Below are 16,246 nucleotides of genomic sequence, written 5' to 3'. Positions count from 1 at the left end.
ATTGATCCAAATGATAATTTCGGTGACTTCTACAATGTTTCTAATATTTAATCGGCGATTACTTATTGTTAGTACAAGATTCTTGATTTTGGTAATATTATTTTTTTATTGTTCTCCCCCAACGAGGTTCATCTTTAACTGATTCTTTATCATCATTGAAGTGTTTCACATAGTAATTTCGTTTTTTAATTTAATGTAATTTAATGTAAATTCTTCGAACGATAAATTTATCCATTTGAAAAAATCGCAGACAACCTTTTTTTTGTGGTAATTTATTAAAAATATTAAATTACAAACTCGATGAAGTTGTATTAACAACGAACATTTTAGTATAGAAACTTTATTGATGAAACAATTAAAACTGAGCCCCATTAAAAATCGAAGACTATTTAGATTTGCGCCGTGTGCATCATAGCAGCACACAGCAATAATTGTTAATCAATTTGTTGCTAAAAATAAAACAGTTACAAGCATCATATTCGCCAGATTTGAAACTGTACGATTATATCCTGTTGTTTCCTGGATTGAAGAAATCACTTCATGGACGACAACGTTTCGACTACATAGAAAGCCATTCAAGACTGGTTCGCTAGTAGCAGCTTCGAAGAAAATACCAAAAGTCGAGTATAAAAACTGTTTCAAGGACGACGTAGGAATATTATATTGGGAGGGAATTATTTTGAGAGGGGGGCACGAAATAAATTTGGATGAATAAATAAATAGCTAGCCATTTTATTTAATAAGTAGCTTTCCTTTCTGCGTGATCGTAGCGATATATTATATATATATATATATATTTTTATATATGTATAATATATGAACGTATATGTGTGTGTGCACGTATAGACCAAGGGAGGATATCACTAGTGACGACAAGGCGCTCCAGGGGAGCGGCACACGCTCTTACTTTCTCGTCGACAGCGTCTCGTTACGCCCACCCACCCACGTGTTCGTGTTTTGGACGCGCGTCACTGCCGTCGCGACTGAACTGCGAGAAGCAAGCGTCGATCATAGAAACGGATGAACACAGTGTGTCGCATTGAGACTAACGATAAGTGTGTGAGAAGACCAGTGTGAGTTAAAAGAGGTAGAAGAGAAGAGAAGAGAACTCATCAGTCGTTTGTTCGCTAGGGTGCAAAGAAGAGACATAAGAAAAGAGATCACGTGATTGGTGGAAGGAAACTATTGGAAGATTTTTCCATTTTTCTTCCTCACGCGTATTTTTCATATCGTTCTTGAACAAAATATCCATCATATTAGGGGTATATATATATATATATACATCTGGATCTGAAGTTTATGTTTGTGTGTTTATGTGTATGATACATCATATTTAATAGATCGTAAAGATTAATAAGAGGTTAAGATGCCGCAGTGCGCCGTAGCAACGTGCCGCAACAGTCATCGGCGAACCCGTGGTCGTCGAATCCGCTACCATCGATTCCCCCAGATACCGGAAGTGCGTTCACGATGGGTGCGCGCGTGCGGTCGCGTGCCACTCGTGAACGGCGAAATACCGTTCAACATACAGACCGCTCGCATATGCTCCCTCCACTTTACGCAAGATTCCTACGAGAAGGACGTGGAGCACCAAATGCTTGGTCTTCCGGCGCGTAGTAGGCTGCGCCGTGGCGCCGTACCTACGATAAGCGTACCGGTGAACGTGCAGCCGGTCACCAAGATGCTGGTCGAGGACGCGAAGCGCTCTCTCCTCAAGGACGCGCACGCCAAATTGTTAACGGGACAGAAGGTAGCCGCTAGCGGCAGAGGCAATAACGGGGACGCTGACGCGACCGATGGTAATAAGCAGCAACAACATCAGAGGCAGCAGCAACACAACCCAACAGATAAGAGACAGCATCACCAACAGCAACACAACCACTGCCACCACCTCTACTACAACCAACGTGCTACCAACAAGAACGGCACCAATCATCGAGCGAGCCAAGAACAGAAGATGGCGGGCATCGATGTGCTCTTAGCGCTCGGTCTGAAACCCGCACAACGGTGAGTCACCGCATTAACGACGATACGACGACCACCTAAATGATCTTTATTTATTTTTATTCCCCTTTTCGAGACATCGACTAGACCTCCAGGACCATCCACAACGATCCTAAAGGATCTCGGTCACGACTTTTTCTTTTCTTTTCTTTTCTTTCTTTTTTTCTTTTTACATATTTTTCATTTGCCTATCAACTCGTAATCGATCTTAATCGATCGTTGAAATAAATATGCATATATTTAACTATATATATTATTCTTAAGTAAATATGTTCTCAACATCCAGTATTAGATCTGATTGGTCAAGATTTAAAACTATTATAACAATGCAACGAGATATATTGAACTATAGGCGAATAATACTTTTTACGTATGACGTATCGCAAGATCCACATATATAAAACACGTTATGAGGGGGCTGAAAGAAAAAGAAAGACTTTTTGATAACCCTTATAACATACCCTGCAATAATCGAATTTTTTTTACGATATCTAGGTGTTATATAAAGTCTCCTCCCGTATTATGCACTTTCCATGTATATAAATGTATACAAGAGTATACATATACATATATACACGCAAAGTTACACTCTTACAAATACATTAGAGAATTCAATTTAAAGAGGTTTTTAACAGGATCGTTTTTATATTTTTGCTCTCATTGAAAAATAATCCAAGTATTTCCAAGAAAACTGTTTATTATATAGTTGAAACCATTTTTTTCGGATTTCATTTCATTCCTAGTCTATCGAGATTGTAAATGCGTGGTAAGTGGAAAAACTTAGATCGTCAGGTAAAAAATGGTCTCCCGATTTCCTTTCTCCCTAAGAATAGAGTTTAAAATGAAATATAATTAGAAAATAGAGATAACAATTCTATTAGTTTCGGAAATAACATTTTTCTTGGATAATATAGTTCATTCTTTCATATTTATTTACTCGTGTTCTTGAAAAAAAAGCAGTTTTTAAGTTACACGCTTAGAAAGAATGAAAATGAAAGGAGACTTACGAGATACACGAATGTTGTTGATCCTTTTTTCTTAGTAAACGTATTAGATATAGGAGAAGAAGCAAAAGAATAATAAGACGAAGAAGATATAAGAGAAGATTTTATACTCGTTTCGTTATTTTCTCATTTCTCTCTATTCTTATGCCATAATTACGCGAAAACAAGTTTGACGTCAAATAACAGACAATCAACCAGTATGATATTACGTAAGGTTCGTTTCCGTTTCGCAGGATCCTTGGAAAAAGGTCTGAAACGGGCGTGTACTTCTGCCTTCTCTATGCAGATTCCGATTAAAATGCTTTAAATATGAAATTTTACATTCCATTTGAAAGAAATATTCGAGGTTACGCTAAATATATATTTATTTCTTCTCATTTGTCGAGAAAAAGCATTTTCTTATAGAGAAAAAATTGTCGAATTCCTTCTCCTATCATTAGAATTTCTCACTTTGACCTATTTGTCTTACTTAATTCCCCCATACGAAAAACGATAATGTCGATTTAAAAGATATTTGCGCAATTACTTTCACGAGAATCATTTTGTTATCGAATGACTTTCGATACAAATTTATCAAATTTATTTATCAGTTTTTGTTTTGTAATTGTACTAAAGAAAAATATTCATTTCCGTTCCCGAACGTTGATTCATACGTTTGTTTATCAAAAAATGATTGTTTGTTGATTGATATCGAGAATCGTTATCGTTTAATTCACCTACAAAAATAACCGTATTCGTAGGTCTTTTACTTATTTATGAGAAAGCTTCGATCATTTTGGAAGTTATAATCGAGTACGATCGATTAAGTCTACCGAGGTAACAATATAAACAAAAATTAAATAATTTAAAATATAAAAATCATTGAAACAAAAAGGATTAAGACGAATGAAAGGGAATAAAATACTATTTTTTATTGGTAAACGCATCATTGCGTTTCTCCTCGTCTCGTCAACAAAGTTGCACGCTGGATCGATGCTTTTATAAATATACTCTCTGTCCTCATATGTGTAGAATCTTTGGTACCGATATGAAATTTCACCGAGTATTAAACTACCTAGCCAAGGTTCCTATTTTTAAAATATTATTAATCTCTTAGGTTGGAAAATTGAATCATCTCGTCATGACGAAGAGATTACGATCAGGAAAAAAAGTATTGGCACGGGCTACTGCATTTTCTTCTAACATCCTAAACCTGTTATTTCCATTTAACTGTAAAATATATCTCTAAAGTTTTTAATATTTATTTAAGGGGGGAAATACGTATAAAACTATGTTTTCATTATGATTTTCATGAATTTTTTTTTTTAAATTTATGTTATTTATTAATATTATAAGGTCACACATATATTTGAGAACATATTCCGAAATTTTTAAAGATTTATCTCGAAAACTAGCGGAGATATCAGCTTTCACGCATTTTAGGTTTCTATCCGACTGAGCAGTTTGTGTACATCTTGGAAGCCACAATTTTTATCAGAAATCAATTACAAAGAAAAATTACTTTTTTTATATGTGTATCTTCTATTTGAACCTCATTTCCCTAGAAAAAATGAAAATTTGTATTTTTTAGAGGGGTGTGAACATAAAGCATGATTTTTTACTATTTTTTCATATATTTTTCATTATAAAAAAAATACTTTAAACAAAGATATTGCTTAGGATTCAGGTTCAAATAGAGCGTAATTATATAAAAAAACTGTATTCCAAATTTCAAAATGATTGGTTAAAAACTTTGTAAGCTAGAGTGTACACAAATCCGAAAAAAGTCGTTTTGAGAAAAACGCGTTTGAAAAAAGCTCGACCGTTCCGTATTGCACGCCACGCGTTCCGACACTTGAACGACGAACACTCACTTAATCGTTTATAACTTTTGAACGACTTGGATTTTTGACTTGAAATTTGATGACTATATTTTTTAATAATTTTACAAGCGATTTATAAAAAAAAAATTAAATTTTTTGAAGCCTCTACACGTATTTCCCCCCTTAATTGGTTTACATTATTTCAATACAAAATAATAATATTTCACGTTACTTTGGATTAGATAAATATTTAAGAAAAAATAATAAAATAAATGAAATATAACGTATCATCTGTACATTTTGTAGTGAACAAATTTGATCGGAGGATGTACGAAGGATTATAGAAAAATGTAGACCGTGCCAATGGTTGAGTTTGGCATCGTATGGAATGTAATTGATAAAATGGTTGACAAGTTAAAGAAAACAATCGGTAGAATCGAAGCTACACGAGGCGACCATCTTTGGCGCACAAACAGCAGTCACCAGGGTCGACTCCGTGACGGCGATTTGACCTACGTATGACCTCGGGCCGAGAATCGACCGTCCTCCTTTCGTCATTCCACCTCGTTATAAAACCGTCGTTTCATGTAGAACGCGCGACGTTGCATCGCCTCGATAAGGTTGCTCTTGCAGGACCCCAGACCAACTTTTCTCTTCGATATCTTTTCGACTTGCTGACAAACGTCCTTGAGTTTTTCCAGTCTCTCTATCTCTTTCATTCGCTTTCTCGTTCTATCCTAACAATCACGCAAATCTTTTAAGAAAAACTCTTTTACCATTGGAGTAACGTCCTTTCCAATTTCCTTTCCCTTTTTCCCATCTAATTTTTTGTTTGTGTCATTTTCGTTTTATCTCTCCTTCATGCCCTCATTACACGCGGACTTGGAAAAAGAAAATATGTCTCGTTCTCTAATTTTATGAGAGTAATGAAAAAATATTAACGATTGCGTTGAATCATTCAAGAAACACTCACGTAATCTCCATTAGAAAATGAATATGCATTTTCTATTTGTAAATGTTTCATAATTCTGTTCCATTTGCATCGCGTTCACCTGATGTCTGAAATATTTCCTTTGTACTCATTAGAGGGGGTATCTATACTATATGTGGAATAGAAAATGTATTTATCATTTAACATATCATCATATGCACGTGGAACAAAGACAAAAAATAGGAAGAAAAAAGAGAGAACAACCAACCGATCGGTACTCTTCGTGCATCCTCGTGCAACGTAGTGTCGCGTTCGTACTTCAAACTACGAAGTAATCTGGTCTGACCTTCCGAGCGGTTCACCAACGTTCCAAGATGGCCTTGGCGAACAGAAACGTCACGGAAAACTACTTGCTGTATTTTCCAACGTTCGAATAACCTCCTTTTTACCTTCTTTCCAACGATCGTAAGACCTCCAAGTGAAAAATATCATCGTCGGTATCGAAACATTCTGTTTCTGGTAATCGTTCGATCTTATGTTAGAAGAGAAAATTCTTACGTAAGATACCGTTTTCTTTTTTTACGCGAATTTTTGTAGTTTATTTCAAATTTCATTTTATTTCTTTTAGAAATTTGTCTTCGTGAGAATCTTCTCGTTTTCTCCTTTTCTCTATTTTTCTCGTTTCTTCATCACGTTCGATACGATAGTTTCTAATCAAGGTCGATTAACTTTATTGACACAAAGATAGGATTTCGTAGCGTTATCGACTATTGTTTGGCTTTTCCGAAAACTTTGGACTTCTCTAGATCTTGCTTAAACCAATTCGAACTCGAAACCATGCAATGATTTTAAAAAATGTGTCTTCTCTATCGTCAAGGACGAAGGGAATGAACACGTTCCTGGTACGAATAGTCTTCTCTCTCTCTCTCTTACTTTCTTTTTATTACATCCTAAATCCCAAGGTTGAATCTTTTTATTCTATAATATAAAATTATTTGTGTGCATATATTTTATACCATGTGATAGTTCTTTCTTTCTCGATAATATATCTTTTTTCAGGAAGATTTCATATTATCGAGCTTCGAGATAAAAAGCAAAAAAAAAAGAAAAAAAAATAGATTAAGATGAGAAATCACGAGACATTGTTGAGGCATTTAACAAATCGGAAGATTTTCGAACGAACGGCCATATGGCAACGATACCATTGCGGAACGCATCGGTTATCGCTGACTACGTAGCAGCAGTCATAAACGATCGCCATGAGAAAAGAGAATTCGAGGTCGCGAGATAGACCAAGATAAATATTTTGCCGCATCGACAAAAAGTGTCGGTGTTTAGCACGAAGGAATTATTTTCGTATCGTCGAAATAATACCCCGGTTGGTTGTGTATTCGCCAAGGCCAACAGATAGTTCTTGCATGGTATCAGCTATGTTTTTTTAACTTTGTTGCTGCCAATACGCAGCGGTGGGTAAGTATCTAACTACTTCTACGAGAAAACCAAGGTCTCATGTATAATATATCTACACGCCAAATAATATAAACTATAATTTACTGACTAATCGCGCAAAAGTAGTTGACTTTTTTGTCTTTAACATTTGACCAAGCTTCAAAAGTCTACGTACATCATAGCGATGCTCGTTTTAACGTCAACATTTCCGATGTAAAAGGAAAAGAAAAAAAAGAAATATGGCGGTCTCGTTTAACTCAAGCTCTAATCTTTTTCACAATACACATGCAGGTTGCATTATTGTTCTGCATAGTTTAGATTAACTTGGAAAGGTAGTAATAGAATAACTCTCGCACATTCGTACGGTTCATCGGCTCTCTCGGCTTGAGTCTCCGTCCTTGACGCTCAGGGACGCCACGAACGGGCGCGTCCGCTTCTACGATCGTCCGCGAATTAGGTCGAGAGAGGAGGAGAGCGTGAGACGACGGCAGTGGCAACACAGAACTCTCTTTCGCTCATAACCATTCTATGTAAATAATAATAGCGTTATTTTAATATCACAAAGGTTTTACTTTTTTTTTTCATTTTCGCTTATCGCAGTCACCTATTGACAACGACATTATTACGCCGACTCTTGGAAACTTCGATCGAGCGGCCGCCATTTTGGTCCGAACTTTTCTTTCCCGTTTTATCAATAACGGATGAGAATTTCGAATAAACTGTTACTTTTATAAGAATAAAAACAAAATCTGCTTGTTTTCTTTATCGAACGAACTTTGTTTTTTTATTTTTTGTTTATTGTTGTTGTTTTTTTTGTCCAACATTTATGTAATTGAAAACTCTCGAAATATCGAGTAGTTACTTTTAGAAGCGAAAACTTTTCTCTACATCGTCGTACTTGTTTCAATTCTTCATGAGGGTTTCCACGTATTATGCAACAACCGCGAGAAGTGCATCCCAAGAGTCGGTCAAATATATCGGGGTCAAATACTTTCACTGAACATTTAGTGATATCTTTGATACTTACGAATGTAATAGTTTCCATCATCGTCGAGTGCCAAGATCGTTTTCGAGCGAGTAATTGTTACTTGCCGAATTTAATATGGCGAACATTCGCGTTCTTCTTGTTGTCCCTGACAAATTATTGTTCTACATCAATTTCGTTTACAATTTTTCTCACTATACTCGAAATCCACGCGCATAATCGTAATAAATTAATACCATAGAAGAAAGTATTTCTTCACGAACTTATCCTTCTTTTATCCCTCTCCCCCATAAGGATTTAGAAAATAAAAAGGAAAGGTCTCAGAGATAATAATCATTGCGGAAAAAATATAGAAAAAAAGCGTATAATCGATTGTAAAGAAATTTGACAACCCCGGTAATAATATCTTTCCTTCCGGTCGGCCACCTTGACCCCACGTTGAGATGACAGAACTCGAAGAGGACGACGACAGCGGCGGCAACGGTGGCAGCGTTGGCGGCGACGACGAGAGGGTGAAAGAGAAATAACGAAGAAGATGTAGAAGAAAAAGAAGAAGAGGAGGAGGTGGAAAAGGCGAGGGCGAAGCAGTAGGAGGTGGAGGAGGAGGAAGGTGGATAGAAGTGGAAGGAGATGGAGAAGGAGGAGAAGGACGAGCGCACACTCTCGTACGTTTGTTCGTTCGGTCGTTGGTTCGTTGGTTCGTTGGTTGGTTGGTTGGTTCGTTCGTTCGCGAAGTAGGACGCCGCTGCAAGGTCCCCTGGCAAGCGCTTAACCTAGCCCAAACTAGAAACGGGCACAACGAAGACGCGGGTGCGCTAGTGTGCGTCATTAGCCTCCTTCCTCCCTCGCTAAACGTATGAACGTCGTCTTCGTCGTCTCTTCAGCTTGGACGTCTTCCTTCGACATTAGTCTCTTGTTATACGCGCGCAAATCGTGGCAACCCTGCTTGCTTGCTTGCTTGTTCTAAATCCTCTGGGTTCTTTACTCTCGATGCCGGTAATAATAATGAGTTTAAAAGCAACAACAATGATAAAAACGTGAGAGGACAGCGATAAGTCACGGTAGGAGTTACGTTGTAAATAAGTGTTAACTTCTTATACTTTCTTTTGGGACGTGTCTTTTTGAAAACGAAAATAAAGAAGAAGAAGAAGACAAAAAAAAAGAAGAAGAAAAAGAAATAGAAGAAGAAGAAGAAGATAAGGCGTCGGCGCACCTTGGCGCGTTTTCACGACAGTGGCGCTGTCTAGAGGGAAGCTCGCGTGTCCGCGACCTTTCATGACCTTTCCTCTCGTGCACTCTACCTGCCCCGCTACCAGTGTACCTACCGTCCGCTAATTCTCTCGGAAGAGAGAATCAACACGACTCGCACTCTCAACCGACTGTTCGCGATCGGCTACGATCGACAGCCTCCGTTAGAGTTCGACCGAGAAAGGAGAGAAGATAGTGGTGGGAGGAGTCGGAGGGGTTGGGTGGTGGTGGTTAACTGAGTGACTGTGTGACTGAAGGAGAGAAAAAAAGATCCTAACTGATGGTGAGGAGGAGGAGGAGGTGGAGTTGAGGAGGAGGCGAGGAGAGGAGAGCAACCGGAACGGTGAAAAGTGCAAGTAGAAGAGGAGTGTGGTGACGCCGACGCCACTGTGTGCGCGCGTGCTACCGAGATCTGCCGATGCCACTTCGGTTCTTCACCCTCTTACGCTAGTTTGCGTTTCCATTTGCGTTCGATGCTCTCTTTCTTGAATAATCACAAACTATTCTTCCTACTTTTTCCGCGAACTACTACTTCTTGGGTCAAGACGAAGTTATGTTAGTCTTTTCTGATAAAAACGATCCAAAAAAAAAAGGATTACCAAAGTGAGAGAAGAATGTAGAAATCTTGAAAGTACGTAATACTTTTTTGATTTCTTTCAATCCTTAGTGTGTTGTGATCGTGAAAAATATCTTTATTTTTTATTTCCTATTAGTTAAAGTGATATTTATAGAGGTAAGAAATTGGAGTAATTGGAAATATTTACTGTTTGCACTTTCTCATACGTCTAATGTCATATCTATCGATAAAGTTCTTCTATTTCGTGCCTTTAATATCTGTCTATTGTAGTAAGAGGGGAGAAAATTTTATACTTTATTACAGTGTGTTTATGATTTTTTTCATGATTTTAATAATCACGAGAAATAAGGAAAAGTAATGTTTGACATGCTCTTAATCCTTTAACCGTACCGTGTCTTCGCTTGCGTGGCCTCAACTATTCACTCACTCGATCGATCTTAATCCTATCGACCATCTCTTTCCATCCTACGCGTAGTGGAAAAAGCAACGACTTGTTGGAGGTACGCCCACTGTTGAAACCATCTCGGTTGCACTGCTCCAAATACTTCTTCAATATTTTTCTATATCTTTTTTCTTTTCGTTTGCCGTTGATAATATTTGTACTTAACCAAAACAATCGTAGCGTTTGTCCAATTGTTTGATAATTCTTATAAATTGTATTCGCTTAAATGTTATTTTAATTGCAAGAACTACGACGACACACAAATAAATTAAATAACGAAAGTAGTTAATAACGTTTGTACAGAACGTAAATTGAAATAGTTTGGCGTCAGTTCGCGTTGCTTTCGCTTTCTCCCAACACTTTCGCTATCGTTCCCTCGCAAGCACTGTTATACCGCCACCGTTGGTTGCCACCGTTGGTTGCCACTGTTGTACCGTTCCAATTTAATCGCGAAAATAGTAATCATTTCTACCATTGCTTGATCCTTTTCTTTGCGGAAATGAAACTTGCACGCGGGATGGATAAATTAACAACTTGATCTGTTTCTATAATATCAAACCTTCCTTTTAAAACGCACACATGAAAAAGTCAAATAATTAATGAGTCTGGAACTAGGAAAAAGCAAAGAAATATCCGATTGAAATGACATTAATTGCTTTTTATGTAAAAATCTTATTACATCCTTGAAATTATATTATAACTTACTATATTCTTTTTTAATGAACTCTTTTTTTTCATCAAAGAAAAAGAAGAGCTAATTGACGTATCATTTACATGAATGTTATCAAATGTTCTTGCACGTATCCACACACATATAAGAACATCGATTAAAACCAGAATCGGTTTTTTGATCGTGTTTCATGCAAGTGTGGATTTAACAACGACGAGCGTGAAAGTGATTCGACTGTTCGTACACGCTAACCACCTGTTACTTGCCTTCAGAAAAAGGAACGATAACGATGATGATGACGACACTAGGTCACCGTGTCTCTCTCTTGAAATATCGCCATTTTAATATCGATTAACAAACTATATTGTATATTACAAAGCATGACTAGACAACATTACTATTAAATAGTAGAAAAAGAAAAACCTGTTTTCCCTCTGTCATATGTACAACAAATTAGGTTCCATAAACTGACTCTAAAATCACGGCAATTTAAATTTATAAAAGAAAATATGAGTCATAAGTGTTCGTTAAAATCGTTCTAATGGAGTTTTAGAGATTTAATTAAGGATTTTTCGAAAGAAAGAATAAGGAGAAAAAGATTATAAGATTGGCAAGGATTGAATTAGCTTAGTAGAAGCAGAGGGAGGAGGAGAATCGCACGGCTTTTCAGAATTGGTACCGCGAAACCTATATCCGCGTCTATAAAGTGCAGTGAACGCAAGGGAGTGCAACGAACTCGTCTCTCTCCCTCCTACTATTTCTTTCTCACTCTCTCATAGAACGATATCCCTTCTCTTACAACTCCAACTCCCACTTCTTAATCTTCTCCTACCTCACCCACTATTCAGCCCTCTTCTAGCCACACGTTGCGCCTGTCTCTTTTCGTCCACTATCAAATGCGCCGGTTTTACTCTTCCACGCTCGAGTAAATGATGTTCAAAGTCGTTGCTCCTTACCCAACTAACTTAAACGACTACTTTTCCTTTTCTTCTATTTCTACGTTAAACTATTTTATCGACTCTTTTTCACCGTCAATAAATCAATGTTCGTTTATAAAATTTATAAAAATTTTCAATGGAAAATTATCTTGTTAATTAATAAATGAAATTAAATATGTGACAAATATTTGTACGCATAAATAAACAAGCATGCTCTTTAACATCGTTTAAAATAAATAAAGGAAAAGAATTAGTTACAAAATAAATGTGTGTTTTTAACACCCTTTTTTTAATTTTCTGCGTTTTGCGAGATCCTCAATGGCGCGGGTTCTCTGTACTACCCCAGGATTTGCACATCCATTAAATACGACCTTGTATCGAAAATATTAGAAGAGAATGTATATTCGAATCTCTTCTAAAAAAAATATGCATGAATGTAAAAATGATTGAAAATCAAATTGACAATTTAATATAAATTTAAAAATTAAGCTAATTGATTTGAATTTCGTGCGGTGAAGTGGTTAATTTACAACGTTAATCAATTTCTGTCTAGAAATACATCTAATGATCTCCCAAGTTTATATTAAATACATGGCAAAAATGATTTTAATTATAGAAGAAAAAATAGTTTTTGATTTATACTAACCATTCATAATTAATAATCTATTTTACGAACTTGTTGTTACAGTTTGAACAAGATGCACGCAATGGAAGGTTCCGGTGGAAACGGGAAGAGGGTGGATGCTGCAGAAAAAACAAGAGAGGAGGATTCTTCGACAACTTCGCCGAAAATTCCACAGAATCAACAAAATGGTGCGGCACTTCCGGAAGAAACTGCAGCCGCGTCAACGACCACCGCGGATCGTTTACGATCCTCGTCGATAAAGAAGGAACCTTTAGCCGACTCGGAATTGGTTGAAACAACTACGAAAAAAGCTTTATCCTCGTCGGATGGTTCGCAACAAAAGGAACGTGCACCAACGCGTTCTCTCAAATCTGATGTAGTGGAAAACTTAGGGAGAAAGCGTAAATCAACGGAGGGACAGTTGTCATCTAATGGAAATACCACAATTAAAAAGTTTTGTCTAGAACAACGAGAACGAGAACAATATATCTCCTTTGCGGTTGGCTACGATAAACTTAGCCCGGATGAACTCGCCGCAAAAGCTGATCAGCTGCGTTCCGAAGTTCAGGTATTTATTTATTTATTTATTTATTTATCATAGTAAAGTTATGAAAATAAGAAGAGAAAGATATATGATCGTATGATCGTCTAAAATGATACGCTTATTCTTCGATTTTTAGACCCTCGATATGCTAGCGCGTACCAAAGAAATGGAGTGGAATGAGATATTATGTATGAGGAAGCTAAAAGAAGAGGCATACCTGAGGATTGAAAGGAAGAGACAGGTTTTAGGATTTATGGAAGGAAACCGACAGCTGGGAGAAACATTACCGCCTGCGAGCCTATCTTTGGGACCTGACTGGGAGAGCAGCGATAGCACGACGCCCGTGTCTAAAGAAAAGTGTTCTTTCGAATCGAAAGAAGATGTTATTCCCGAAGAAAGCTCCCAAGATTTGCCGACATTTAAGAAAGAAAAGAGTTCAAAAGCATCGTCCCATAGACAAGTGACGCCACCTAAACAAACTGGTGAAAATGGTCGAAAACAAATGGAAGCAATGAGTCCTGAAAATAGACAAATTGGAGAAGGTCGTCAAGGCACGATCATTGATGTTAGATCTATCATTGCTGATCACAAGCTAAGACATCCGGAACATGTTCCACGAAGGTAATTCTATATTTGCATAAGTTCAATGAAAACAAATGTTCTCATCGTTGATTAATAGTACCGTCTGACGTAAATTGATTAATAATACTGTCTTATCTATAATCTATACATATTGCATGTATATCGTTGTATCTATATATAACACTTCACTGTCAGGGGTCGGAGAATGAGGAATTCGGTGAATGTCGGTTTGAGCGCGGGTGGAGCTATGGTCGAAACTGGGCACAATGTAGACTCGCGACCATCTAGTACGGATTCCTGTAAAAGCAATTCGAATGCCAATGATCCTAATAATTGCGTGAACTTCAAAGACGTACTTGTTCAATTTGCAAAGATGAGCCAGCAACAAGGTAAATAAAAAAGATAAAAGATAAAGATTCATAAACCGTATACACGTGCATATATTTAATATCACATTAATGTCATTATTGTCAAGAAGATGTGGATCACGCGAAAGAAAATATTCTCGAATAAATTAGAATGAATTAAAATTGTTTAGGGGAACCGGTGAAAACGCCCCAGAATTATCCAGATGTAACTTTGCATCCTGTAGCGCCATCAGCGACTTCGCAAACTATGCAAACTCAGTCGACTGGTTCATTGCTTCATGGAATTCTGACTAAATCACAATCTCCTAGACCAACCACCTTTTCGCCCACTTTAGCCAGATTACTCACAGCTCCTGAAAGGGAAAGGAACATTCCTACTGTTTCTTTACCACAGCAAAGTACTGGAACCCACCTTCTGCAACCGTATCAAGGCTCTACTCCTGTTTCTATCAGCGATCTCCTGTCTTCTTCCAAGGTTCGTAATATCCTTGAGTATTCTGTATCGTCATAAAATTTAAAAAAAAGCAAACGACAATGAATAAATAATCTATGAATACAAATTACAGGCGAGGACAGAAATAACTATTACGCCAGTCGTCAATACAGCAATACAATCTCATTCTAATAATTTAATTCACGTGGTAAGAAAAAAACTTTTATCTCTATGTTAATTATGTTTTCTATCGATTTAATAATATCAATCTATTAATATGGAATCGTTTTAACACAGGAGGATGTGGAGGAAGAGGCTGCTGTCATAGAGGACAGAGAAACCCGAATTTCTTCGGGTGGAAGGGATAACAGAGAGGATAATGCACCACGTTGTCAAGGTTGTCATGAATGTGCTGCACAGTTCGTATGCGCCGGCTGTGGTAATCAGTGGTATTGCAGTCGCGAATGTCAAGTATGAAAATATACATTTTGTCTTCTTTAACTTCTAAACAAACTTTACAAATTATAATACATTTGTATATTTTTTATATCAAACTAAATTTAATTTATTTCCAATATTCTTTACAGGTTGCGGCATGGGACGAGCACTCTGAGTTGTGTACCGGCTAAAATAGACGCGTTTAAATACCTTACCCGAATATTCAACTACTACTTGAGTTACACACAAGTAAAACAACCTATATAATTAAAAACGAATCTAGTCAAGAAACGAAATGAAGGATGAAAAAGGGAGAGAGAGAAAACTTGATTCTTAAACGAGCAAGATTATGGAAGAAATATTATAAGAACATTGTATATTTTTAAGAGTGTCTAAGTATGTTTAATCTGTAAAAATACAAGTATAATTTTAATTTTCAAGATCGAACGAACGATTGCCAAATTTCATGTGTCATGCTACAAATTTATGATGGAATGTAGCATAGAGAAAAGTCTTAAACGTATTTAGAAATAACAAAGATCGAAATTTAAGGGTCGTTGCTTTACTATAACCTTTGCATTGCCTTTGATTTAATATTGGGATTATGAAAAGTCGATTTTTCATAAGCGAACATAAGAAGTAAAAAAAAGCAAGAATAACGCTACTGCTCGATCGAAACTTCAAGCATTTAAAATGATATGTTATTAAAGAAGTTAATCGCATTCAATGGAACGATTTACGTATAACGTTAAATATTCACTTAAAATAATACTTTTTATGAAATCATTAATAACCGCAAAACTATAATTAATTGATACACGGATAAATAAATTTATTAATTTAATTAATCCATTTAAAAACTAGTAGTTTTTCCTAATTTATACCGATTTACTGTTTACGCTAATCCAGACAGAGTTTTCAAAAATAATTTCAAGAAATTCTAATGAAAAACACACGCAGAAGAGTTATACGTATTTGTTTATAAACAGATATAAAAAAATTAACCGAGTGGAAGAGAAAGAGAGAGAGAAAGAGAAAGCGAGAGCGAGCACAAAAAAGAAAAAGTGTAGCTTACGATATAATATTGTATATAATTTTATACAAGTTACCAAGTGTGTGATCGTTCAAACTCGAATTTTAAAAGATCAATTAATAAACGTGTGCCATGTGTCAAATTCTTTTAACCTGGGCGGCTTTACATGTTGG

The 16,246-nt window shown here is 36.6% G+C and overlaps 1 protein-coding gene and 2 long non-coding RNA genes across 9 annotated transcripts in view; 1 reads left to right on the top strand and 2 right to left on the bottom strand.

Annotated features, from left to right (window-relative positions):
- Window positions 1-16,215, top strand: part of LOC122516742 (protein kinase C-binding protein 1-like) — a 28,600-nt gene extending 12,385 nt beyond the window's left edge. For 5 of the 7 annotated variants that reach the window (XM_043634812.1, XM_043634815.1, XM_043634813.1 and 2 more), the window contains 8 exons: window positions 847-2,007; window positions 12,739-13,243; window positions 13,356-13,840; window positions 13,997-14,190; window positions 14,340-14,644; window positions 14,736-14,810; window positions 14,900-15,073; window positions 15,190-16,215. In XM_043634812.1, coding sequence (XP_043490747.1) covers window positions 1,367-2,007; window positions 12,739-13,243; window positions 13,356-13,840; window positions 13,997-14,190; window positions 14,340-14,644; window positions 14,736-14,810; window positions 14,900-15,073; window positions 15,190-15,231 — 2,421 coding nt within the window. In that variant the 5' untranslated portion in view covers window positions 847-1,366 and the 3' untranslated portion in view covers window positions 15,232-16,215. The remainder of the gene's footprint in view (window positions 1-846; window positions 2,008-12,738; window positions 13,244-13,355; window positions 13,841-13,996; window positions 14,191-14,339; window positions 14,645-14,735; window positions 14,811-14,899; window positions 15,074-15,189) is intronic. The other 2 variants (XM_043634809.1, XM_043634810.1) reach the window with 1 other exon arrangement.
- LOC122516744 lies at window positions 5,621-6,727 on the bottom strand. Its single transcript, XR_006303659.1, has 2 exons — window positions 5,784-6,727; window positions 5,621-5,691 (listed from the first exon to the last, which is right to left on the bottom strand). It is a non-coding gene; the product is annotated as an uncharacterized LOC122516744 (long non-coding RNA).
- On the bottom strand, window positions 7,437-8,489 carry LOC122516743. Its single transcript, XR_006303658.1, has 3 exons — window positions 8,412-8,489; window positions 8,218-8,323; window positions 7,437-7,716 (listed from the first exon to the last, which is right to left on the bottom strand). It is a non-coding gene; the product is annotated as an uncharacterized LOC122516743 (long non-coding RNA).
- Window positions 16,216-16,246: the final 31 nt, after the last annotated feature.

Source organism: Polistes fuscatus, unplaced genomic scaffold (assembly GCF_010416935.1).
Source record: "Polistes fuscatus isolate 324 unplaced genomic scaffold, CU_Pfus_HIC Scaffold2, whole genome shotgun sequence".
Classification (NCBI taxonomy): domain Eukaryota; kingdom Metazoa; phylum Arthropoda; class Insecta; order Hymenoptera; family Vespidae; genus Polistes; species Polistes fuscatus.
This window is presented reverse-complemented; position numbering and strand designations above follow the sequence as displayed.